This window comes from Salvelinus sp. IW2-2015, linkage group LG4q.1:29 (genome assembly GCF_002910315.2).
Source record: "Salvelinus sp. IW2-2015 linkage group LG4q.1:29, ASM291031v2, whole genome shotgun sequence".
Classification (NCBI taxonomy): domain Eukaryota; kingdom Metazoa; phylum Chordata; class Actinopteri; order Salmoniformes; family Salmonidae; genus Salvelinus; species Salvelinus sp. IW2-2015.
The window spans coordinates 29055292-29066483 of record NC_036842.1 but is presented as its reverse complement, the minus strand read 5'-3'; the positions used below and the strand labels follow the sequence as shown (position 1 = coordinate 29066483).

The window sequence follows — 11192 nt, the reverse complement described above, 5'->3', positions numbered from 1 at the left end:
GACTCATTCTCCCAAACTCTGTGCAAAGGAAGTTAAGTAATACGCATCATTGACTCAGTAGGTATGTAGAGCAGGTCGCTTGCACTGTTGACAACATCCAATTGAGGACAAGCGCTCAGCGCTTTGGACTGTGATGCATTTGGGTGAGTGCATGGCCCTCGTTCACATGGAGTACAGTTTTCTCTGTTGTTATGGGGAAATAGTCTTACAGCGGCAGCTGAAAACAGGGTGGGGAGAGTGGACAGAGGCTGCGTTTAACGGCATCCCAATTCTGATCTTTTGACAATATTGGCAACATATCTGACTGCGTCAAAGACCAATAATTGGGCAAATATGAAAGATTGGCTGCCTGTGTAAATGCAGATGGGGTGGGAGAGAGCGCGACTAATGGCTGGGTTCGAGGCTGAGTGATCCATGTCGCTGAGTGATTACATGGTGTCCTGCACTACCTGGGAAATAGAGTAAGTTCTTCCCAGGTAGATCCAGGAGCGGTGGTAGAAGTAGTACTCCCCAGGTAGATCCCAGGAGCGGGGATAGAATTACTCCAGGTACGGATCAGAGCGGAGATAGAAGGTTGTAACTCCTCAAGGCACGGATCCAGGAGCGGGGATGAAGTTGTACTCCCCGGTAGGATCCAGGAGCGGAGATTAGAAGTTGTACTCCTCAGGCAGGAATCCAGGAGCGGTCGATAGAAGTTGTACTCCCAGGTAGGATCCAGGAGGGAGATAGAAGTTGTACTCTCAGGCAGGATCCAGGAGTGGGTAGAAGTTGTACCCCAGGTAGGATCAGGAGCGGAGATAGAAGTTGTACTCCTCAGGCAGGACCCAGGAGCGGGGATAGAATTGTACTCCTCAGGCAGGATCCAGGAGCGGAGATAGAATGTTGTACTCCTCAGGTAGGATCCAGGGGCGGTGTTAGAGGTTGTACTCCTCAGGCAGGATCCAGGAGCGGGATAGAAGTTGTACTCCTCAGGTAGGATCCAGGAGCGGTGGTAGAGGTTGTCTCCTCAGATAGGATCCAGGAGCGGTGGTAGAAGTTGGTACGTCCTCAGGTAGGATCAGGAGCGGTGGTAGAAGTTGTACTCCTCAGGGGATCCATGGAGCGGTGGTAGAAGTTTACTCCTCAGGCAGGATCCAGGAGGCGGTGGTAGAAGTGTTACGTACTCCTCAGGCAGGATCCAGGAGCGGGGATAGAAGTAGTACTCCTCAGGTAGGATCCAGGAGCGGTGGTAGAAGTAGTACTCCCCAGGTAGGATCCAGGAGCGGGGATAGAAGTTGTACTCCTCAGGCAGGATCCAGGAGCGGTGGTAGAAGTTGTACTCCTCAGGCAGGATCCAGGAGCGGTGATAGAAGTAGTACTCCTCAGGTAGGATCCAGGAGCGGGGATAGAAGTTGTACTCCTCAGGCAGGATCCAGGAGCGGTGGTAGAAGTTGTACTCCTCAGGCAGGATCCTGGAGCGGTGGTAGAAGTTTTACTCCTCAGGTAGGATCCAGGAGCGGTGATAGAAGTACTACTCCTCAGGTAGGATCCAGGAGCGGTGATAGAAGTAGTCCTCCTCAGGGAACAGCTCCTGGATGGTCCTCACCGCTCGGCTCAGGTTGATCTTTCTCAGCATCTCTATCATACCTACAGACCACACCACAGACGGACAGACAGACAGACATATTAGAGACAGGTAAGGGATATGTGAGAGACAGACAGGTGTAACGCTGGTGGTTTGGTAACCCACCCTGGTGTGGTTGTGCGTGTTATGGGGTGAGTGATGAGTGGTATATCAAATCAAATTTTATTAGTCACATGCGCCGAATTCAACAGGTGTAAACCTTACAGTGAAATGCTTACTTACGAGCCCCTAACCAACAGTGCAGTTTCAAAAAAATACGTATAAGAATAAGAGATAAAAGTAACAAGTAATTAAAGAGCAGCAGTAAAAAATAACAATATATACAGGGGGGTGCCAGTACTGAGTCAATGTGCAGGGGCACCGGTTAGTTGAGGTAGAATGTACATGTAGGTAGAGTAATTAAAGTGACTGTGCTTAGATGACAACAGAGAGTGGCAGTGGTGTGGAGAGGGGGTTGGCAATGCAAATAGTCTGGGTAGCCATTTGACTAGATGTTCAGGAGTCTTATGGCTTGGGGGTAGAAGCTGTTTAGAAGCCTCTTGGACCTAGACTTGTCGCTCCAGTACCGCTTGCCGTGCAGTAGCAGACAGAACAGTCTATGACTAGGGTGGCTGGAGTCTTTGACAATTTTTAGGGCCTTCCTCTGACACTGCCTGGTATAGAGGTCCTGGATGGCAGGAAGCTTGGACCCAGTTCGCACTACCCGCGGTCGAAGGCCGAGCAGTTGCCATACCAGGCAATGATGCAACCAGTCAGGATGCTCTCGGTGGTGCAGCTGTAGAACCTTTTGAGGATCTGAGGACCCATGCCAAATCTTTTCAGTCAGCTGAGGGGGAAAAGGTTTTGTCGTGCCTGCTTCACGACTGTCTTGGTGTGCTTGGACCATGTTAGTTTGTTGGTGATGTGGACACCAAGGAATGTGAAGCTCTCAACCTGCTCCATTATAGCCCAGTCGATGAGAATGGGGGCGTGCTCTGTCCTCTTTTTCCTGTAGTCCACAATCATCTCCTTTGTCTTGATCACGTTGAGGGAGAGGTTGTTGTCCTGGCACCACACGGCCAGGTCTCTGACCTCTGACCTTTGACCTCCGTCTTGTTGTTGCTTGTGATCAGGCCAACCACTGTTGTGTCATCGGCAAATTTAATGATGGTGTTGGAGTCGTGCCTAGCCGTGCAGTCATGAGTGAACAGGGAGTACAGGAGGGGGCTGAGCACGCACCCCTGAGGGGCCCCTGTGTTGAGGATCAGCGTGGCGGATGTGTTGTTACCTACCCTTACCACCTGGGGGCGGCCCGTCAGGAAGTCCACTACCCAGTTGCAGAGGGAGGTGTTTAGTCCCAGGATCCTTAGTTTATTGATGAGCTTTGAGGGCACTATGGTGTTGAACGCTGAGCTGTAGTCAATGAATAGCATTCTCACAATGGTATTTCTTTTGTCCAGGTGGGAAAGGGCAGTGTGGAGTGCAATAGGGATTGCATCATCTGTGGATCTGTTGGGGCGGTATGCAAATTGGAGTGGGTCTAGGGTTTCTGGCATGATAGTGTTGATGTGTCATGACCAGCCTTTCAAAGCACTTCGTGGCTACAGACGTGAGTGCTGCAGGTCGGTAGTCATTTAGGGAGGTTACCTTAGTGTTCCTGGGCACAGGCACTATGGTGGTCTGCTTAAAATGCATGCTGTATTACAGACTCGGACAGGAAGAGATTGAAAATGTCAGTGAAGACATTTGCTATTTGCTCAACGCATGCTCGCAGTACACGTTCTGGTAATCCGTCTGGCCCTGTGGCCTTGTGAATGTTGACCTGTCTAAAGGTCTTACTCACGGCTGCGGAGAGCGTGATCACACAGTCTTCCGGGTACAGCTGGTGCTCTCATGCATGTTTCAGTGTTATTTGCCTCCAAGCGAGCATAGAAGTAGTTTGGCTCGTGTCACTGGTTAGCTCTCGGCAGTGCTTCCCTTTGTAGTCTGTAATGGTTTGCAAGCCTTGCCACATATATGGGGTGATGGCCAGGTGTAGCATGCTCCAGCTTCCTCACACAATATAATAATCCTCCTCACTCCTAATGCTGGGTTTATTACCGTGGCATGACAAGGCATTAACCTTTCTGGCCCAGGGGTTCCGCTAGCAGAACACCCACAACATTCCGCTGAAAAGGCAGCGCGCGAAATTCAAAAAATATTCTTTTGAAATATTTAACTTTCACACATTAACAAGTCCAATACAGCAAATGAAAGATAAACATCTTGTGAATCCAGCCAACGTGTCCGATTTTTTTAATGTTTTACAGCGAAAACACAACATATATTTATGTTAGCTCACCACCAAATCCAAAAAAGCACAGACATTTTTTCACAGCAAGATAGCTTTCACAAAACCCACAAATAGAGATAAAATTAATCACTAACCTTTGAAATTCTTCATCAGATGAGTCATATGACATCATGTTACACAATACATTTATGTTTTGTTCGATAATGTGCATATAAAAAAATCTCAGTTTACATTGGCGCGTTACGTGCAGTAATGTTTTGATTCCAAAACATCCTGTGATTTTGCAGAAATACTCATAATAAACATTGATAAAAGATGCAAGTGTTATTCACAAAATTAAAGATAAACTTATCCTCTATGCAACCGCTGTGTCAGATTTCAAAATAAACTTTACGGAAAAAGAATAATCTGAGAACGGCGCTCAGAGCACAATCCAGCCAAAGAAATAGTTGCCATTTTGGCGTCAACAGAAGCTACAAAAACACTATAAATATGCACTTACCTTCGAATAACTTCATCAGAAGGCACTCCCAGGATTCCCAGTTCGACAATAAATGACTGAAAAGTTCCATAAAGCCCATCATTTAGCCACTTGTTGTTAGCATGTTCAGCCCACGAATTCATTTTCATGACGCACGAGCAATCCCTCCAGACCAAAACTCAAAAAGTTCCGTTACAGGTCGTAGAAACAAGTCAAATGATGTATGCAATTCATATTTAGGATGTGTTTAACATTAATCATCAATAAGGATCCAACCGGAGAATTTCATTGTCTGAAGAAAGAGCATTGGAACGAGAGCACTCTCTCTCGCTCGCGCGCAAAATGAGACTGAGAATTTCTGAAAACCACTCAGTAAAATAGCTCCTATGAGCCCCTCCTTTATAGTAGAATCATATAACCAAAATCTAAAGACGGTGACATCTAGTGGAATCCCTAGGAAGTGTTTGCTTATCCATAACTATATGGGGTATCATTTGGCACTGTTTTGAAAATCGAGTTCTCACTTCCTGTTTGGAAGTCTTCTCAGGTTTTTGTCTGCCAAATGAGTTCTGTTCTACTTACAGACATAATTCAAACAGTTTTAGAAACTTCAGAGTGTTTTCTATACAATAGTAATAATAATATGCATGTATTACCTTCTGGGGCAGAGTAGGAGGAAATTCCATTTGGGTACGCAATTCGTTCAAAGTGGAAATGCTGCCCCCTGTCCATAACTTAACACAGCTGTGCTTAGGGCTCACACAATAGCATAACAGGATCCATAGACCCTACATACACGAAACCTGACTGACAACAGTGTTTCCCTCTGTACCATTGTAAAGGCTTAATTTACTGGCTAATCAATTGATATTTTTGGTTAAAGGATGTTGATTTGGGGACCTGGAAAACAATCTATGGGAAACACTGTGACAACATACAGTGTAGCTTTTTTCAGTCGGATCAGCATACCTGGGAACTTGTTGACCTGTCCAGAGAGGATGTTATCGTTGTTATGGAAGGACACTCCATGCCAGTAGATGTCACAGGCTGACCGTCTACCCACAGGGAACTGCAGAAAGAAGGAGAGAGATGTTTGAGGGAGGGGTTCTGATTGAGATCTACATGGTTAGGGTTGAGGTAGTCTCACAATGTCACTTTTTTCAAAGTCTTGTCTCATCTAGTTCTGACTGAGGAGAGGAAGACTGGATATCAAGTCTCGGGTTGAGGTGTTGTTGAGAGAAACACTGTTACACAAACTAAATGCATGCGGAAAACCAGATTTGTTCAGGTGGAATTTTGCATGTTGCACCATCTTTTACTCAGTATTGTGGTTCCATTATATCAATATAAATGATTTTTCCATACACTAACAAGGTCATTTGTTGCTACAGGTAGTTAGGTCATTTCAGACCAGGCGTGCAGGTTGCCCTTTCAGTGACAATAGGTTCTTCGGCTGTCCCCATAGGATAACTCTTTGAAGAACCCTTTTTGGTTCCAGATAGAACCTTTCGGTTCCAGGTAGAACCCTTTTGGGTTCCATTAAATTTCAAAAGGCACTCGCCTATCTGAGCAATCTTATTTGCAGGTGCATGGCAACAATTGAACAAATTGAAGGAAAGAGGAAACCGCACACTGCTCTTGATAGTATCACCGATATTTAATAAGCTTACGTATCGGCCACACGGCCTTCGTCAGAGCTTTTGTGATTTTTTAAAATTTGCACCCTTATGTAGACCTGGCCCCACCCACATCCGTTCTACACATCGAAGGGGATTGGAGGCAAAGGAAAAACAAATAAGTGCTACCAAATATAACAATGTCTTTGTATTGTGGACTTCAGAACGTTCTCGTGAATAAACTGTACTAACCTTTTGCATAAGCTGAGTCTTTGACTAATTATTATTAAACCCATGGTTTTACAAACCTCGGGGATTGGTCAAAGCTATTGATTGATTGTTATTATCATTGGGATAGAAAATTCACGTGACACACACTCAGAAACCCACCCCACACACACAAACACATCACCTGCCCCCGTCCCGACCCCTCGTCCTGACCAGGGGCTTGCAGTGGCATCAGATAGAAACGAAAGATATTGTATAGAATAGACCTTAAAACATTTTAGGGATCAAATCCTGTTAACGGGATCGATTTGACAACATCCGGTGAAATGGCAGAACGCCAAATTCAAATTAAAAGAAATATTTAACTTTCATACAATCACAAGTGCAATACACCAAATTAAAGCTTTACTTCTTGTTAATCCAGCCACCATGCTATTATCTCAGAACAGCACCCCATCAAACAAACACAGACAATCATATTTCATTCCGCCAGGCGCGACACAAAACTCTGAAATAACGACATAATTCATGCCTTACCTTTGACGAGCTTCTTCTGTTGGCACTGCAAAATGTCCCATAAACATCACAAATGGTCCTTTTGTTCGATTAATTCTGTCGTTATAGCTCCAAAATGTCCATTTATTTGGCGCGTTTGATCCAGAAAAACACCGGTTCCAACTCGCGGAACATGACTACAAAATATCTAATAAGTTACCTGTAATCTTTGTCCAAACATTTCAAACAACTTTCCTAATACAACTTTAGGTAGTTTTTTACGTAAATAATCGATCAAATTTAAGACGGGATAAACTGCGTTCAATAGTGGATAAAAACAAAGTGGAGCGAGCTTTCAGGTCACGCGCCCCTAACTCAAAAAAAAAAAAGAATCCTGGATGGTTTGTCCTCGGGGTTTCGCCTACCAAATAAGTTATGTTATAATCACAGACATTATTCAAACAGTTTTAGAAACTTCAGAGTGTTTTCTATTCAAATCTACTAATAATATGCATATCCTAGCTTCTGGTCCTGGGTAGCAGGCCGTTTACTTTGGGCACGCTTTTCATCCGGACGTGAAAATACCGCCCCCTAGCCTAGAGAGGCTATTAATTAATGATGAGTAAAATAGCGAATCTCACAACTCTACAGATTGTATTTTTATCTCCATTCTAAATGTTCATCAGTGAACAGGACCAAGGTGAGCTACGCAACAGTCAGCATCCCAAAGAAACAGAGGAGTAAATAATTGGGGCGGCAGGTAGCCTAGTGGTTAGAGCGTTGGACTAGTAACCGAGAGGTTGCAAGATCGAATCCCCGAGCTGGCAAGGTGAAAATCTGTTGTTCTACCCCTGAACAAGGCAGTTAACCTACTGTTCCTAGGCTGTCATTGAAAATTTGAATTTTTTCTTGCCCAGTTAAATAAAGGTTAAAAAAAATGTTTAACCACCCCTTAATCTCGTCAGCCAATTGGGTCACATTCATATGAGCAGTATCTAGGGGAGGAACGAGGAAGAGAGATGGCAATAGCTCCATCTGTGAGTACATTCCAGAACTTCATCTAAAACGCACACAAACACAAAGGGTCACTTGTGGATGTGAATAATGAACCATTCTAGTTTTTCTGGCTCCATCGCACAGGATATGAGCTCATCTCCCTAACATTCAATCAAAATTGTCAGAGAGACATTGGCATGAATTTGCAGAATTGTCTTGGCAGGTCTGGTCATTCCTTCTGATCCTGCCAGATGAGGTTGCCTGGCAGCGGGCATGTAACAGTTTATAACAAGATCTGTACTGCCTGTCAACCCACTGAACCCACTGCCTGGCCTGCATTATTCTTTCACATCATACTAATGTCCCACCGTGATCTGTTTCACCTGTCTTTGTGATTGTTTCCACCCTCCTCCAGGTGTCGCCCATCTTCCACATTATACCCTGTGTATTTATACCTGTGTTCTGTTTGTCTGTTGCCAGTTTGTTTTGTTCGTAGAACCTACCAGCGGTTTCCCCCTTCGCTCTTGTCTACAGTTCCTGTTTTCACGGTTTTTACCATTCTGCCTGCCCTGAGCCTGCCTGCAGTCCTGTACCTTTGCCCCACTACTCTGGATTACCGATTTCTGCCTGACCTGACCCTGAGCCTGCCTGCCCTCCTATACCTTTGCCCCACTTCTCTGTAATATTGACCCCTGCCTGCCTTGACCTGTCGTTTGCCTGCCCCTGTTGTTGTAATAAATGTTGTTACTTCGACACAGTCTGCAATTGGGTCTTACCTGAAACCTGATACTAAAGTTGGAGTTGTTGGATAAACTATCCATGTCAGTAGCAATATGCATGGCTGGATAAGCCTTTGCCAACTGCTGTTTTTGATACAGAAAGACAGGTTAGATTAAATGTTGTGTTTTCTCTTCCTCATCCATAAAGGTAAATGATGACAGATAGGACTACAGTACAAATTATTTTTACACTCACATGGAAATGAGTGGAAAACTGAAAGGTAATCTGTCAGATCCAAATTAGATCCAACACTATCCTCCCTCTTTTTACATGTGACAGTGTGACTCTCTCTCCCTCTCAATCTGCCCTTGCCTGCGCCGCTCCCCGAGAGTAATACGACTTTATTGGATTATCAGAGATTAGGTCTAATCATTTCCCACCATTAAGACAAGGTCATATGCTGAAAGTCAGCTGGCAGATGCCTTGCAGGCTTCAAAACTGCTGTGCCATCAAAACTGCCTGGTTACACACAGGTGAAGGAGTTAGACCTAGTTTGCTGACACATTACGGCCATGCCTTATAGGCTACACTAACTCACTGAGTAAACCATTATTAGTACCCTGCCTAGTACCTATTATAGGACTATAGCCTAATTAACAAATATGCTTAAGTGACTGTTAATGATACAGAGGGCTCACTCTCCCACAGCGTTGTGGGACTTCAGACAGTTTCTCTCACGCAGGCTGAGGAGGCTACTTCAATCCCCATCAGGCTACATGTGGGAATACCCTAACACAAAATAGTGAGGATTTGGCGTCAGACCTCCTTAATAAAAAGTCTTAGATTAAATAGATTCCAGAGTAATGAGTGTAGTGAGTGAGCGACTGAGGGGAATGTCTAATGGCAGATACTGTAGGCTGGGTCCTCTGCAGTGAAGCATGGATCAATAATAACCATAGAGTGCAGAGTAGTGTAGGAAATGAGAGGAGAGATGGGTCACTTTACCTCAGCCATCGATCAAAACATTTAGGCTTAGCAGCGATCATTCCTTTTTGAGGTACAGTGCCTTCAGAAAGTTTTCACATCCCTTGACTTAATCCACATGTTGTTGTGTTACAGCCTGATTTCAAAATGGATTCAATTGAAAACAATACATTTTTTCAAATGTATTGAAAACGAAATACAAAAATATCTCATTTACATAAGTGTTTACACCTCTGAATCAATACTTTGTAGAAGCAACTTTGGTAGCGATTACAGATGTGAGTCTCTCTGGGTAAGTCTCTAAGAGCTTCCCACACCTGGATTGTGCAACATTTGACCATTATTCTATTCAAAATCCTTCAAGCTCAGTCAAATTGGTTGTTGATCATCGCTAGACAACCATTTTCATTGCTAGACAACCAATAGATTAGGTTAAAACTGTAACTCAGCAACTCAGGTACATTCACTTTCTTGGTAAGCAACTCCAGTGTAGATTTGGCCTTGTGTTTTAAGTTATTGTTCTGCTAAAAGGTAAATTAATTTCCCAGTGTCTGGTGGAAAGCAGACTGAACCAGGTTTTCCTTTAGGATTTTGCCTGTGCTTAGTTCTATTCGGTTTCTTTTTATCCTGTAAAACTCCCCAGTCCCTAACGATTACAAGCATACCAATAACATGATGCAGCCACCACTATGAGTAAAAATATGCAGAGTGGTACTCAGTAATGTTTTGTATTGGATTTGCCCCAAACATAACACTTTGTATTGAGGACAAAAAGTGAATTGCTTTGCCACATTTTTAGCAGTACTACTTTAGTGCCTTGTTGCAAACAGGGTGCATGTTTTAGAATATTTGTATTCTGTACAGGCTTCCTTCTTTTCACTCTGTCATTTAGGTTAGTATTGTGGAGTAACTACAATGTTGTTGATCCATCCTCAGTTATCTCCTATCACAGCCATTAAACTCTGTAAATGTTTTACAGTCACCATTGACCTCATGGTGTAATCCTTGAGTGGTTTCCTTCCTCTCCAGCAACTGAGTCAGGAAGGATGCCTGTATCTTTGTAGTGACTGGGTGTATTGATACACCATCCAAAGTGTAATTAATAACTCCAGCATCCTCAAAGGGATATTCAGTGTCTGCTTTTTATTTTACCACTCTACCAATAGGTGCCCTTCTTTAGAGGCATTGGAACACCTCCCTGGTCTTTGTGGTTGAATCTGTGTTTGAATTCACTGCTCGACTGAGGGTTCTTACAGATAATTGTATGTGTGGGGTACAGAGATGAGGTAGTCATTTATAAATACTATTAAACACTATTATTGCACACAGAGTGAGTTCATGCAACTTATGTGACTTGTTAAGCACATTTTTACTCCTGAATTTATTTAGGCTTGCCATAACAAAGGGGTTGAATACTTACTGACTCAAGACACTCCGGTACCGCTTGCCATGCGGTAGTAGAGAAAACAGTCTATGACTGGGGTGGCTGGGGTCTTTGACAATTTCTAGGGCCTTCCTCTGACACCGCCTGGTGTAGAGGTCCTGGATGGCAGGCAGCTTAGCCCCCAGTGATGTACTGGGCCGTACGCACTACCCTCTGTAGTGCCTTGCGGTCGGAGGCCGAGCAATTGCCGTACCAGGCAGTGATGCAACCAGTCAGGATGCTCTCGATGTTGCAGCTGTAGAACCTTTTGAGGATCTCAGGACCCGTGCCAAATCTTTTTAGTTTCCTGAGGGGGAATAGGCTTTGTCGTGCCCGCTTCACGACCGTCTTGG

The 11192-nt window shown here is 44.3% G+C and overlaps 1 protein-coding gene across 1 annotated transcript in view; it reads right to left on the bottom strand.

Moving 5' to 3' along the window:
- LOC111960891 (tubulin polyglutamylase TTLL11-like) overlaps window positions 1-8533 on the bottom strand; it is an 18474-nt gene extending 9941 nt beyond the window's left edge. Inside the window, 4 exon segments of the mRNA XM_023983054.2 lie at window positions 1164-1451; window positions 1515-1626; window positions 5347-5446; window positions 8489-8533. Of these exon segments, the coding sequence (XP_023838822.2) occupies window positions 1164-1451; window positions 1515-1626; window positions 5347-5446; window positions 8489-8533 (545 nt within the window).
- Between the last annotated feature and the right edge of the window lie 2659 nt (window positions 8534-11192).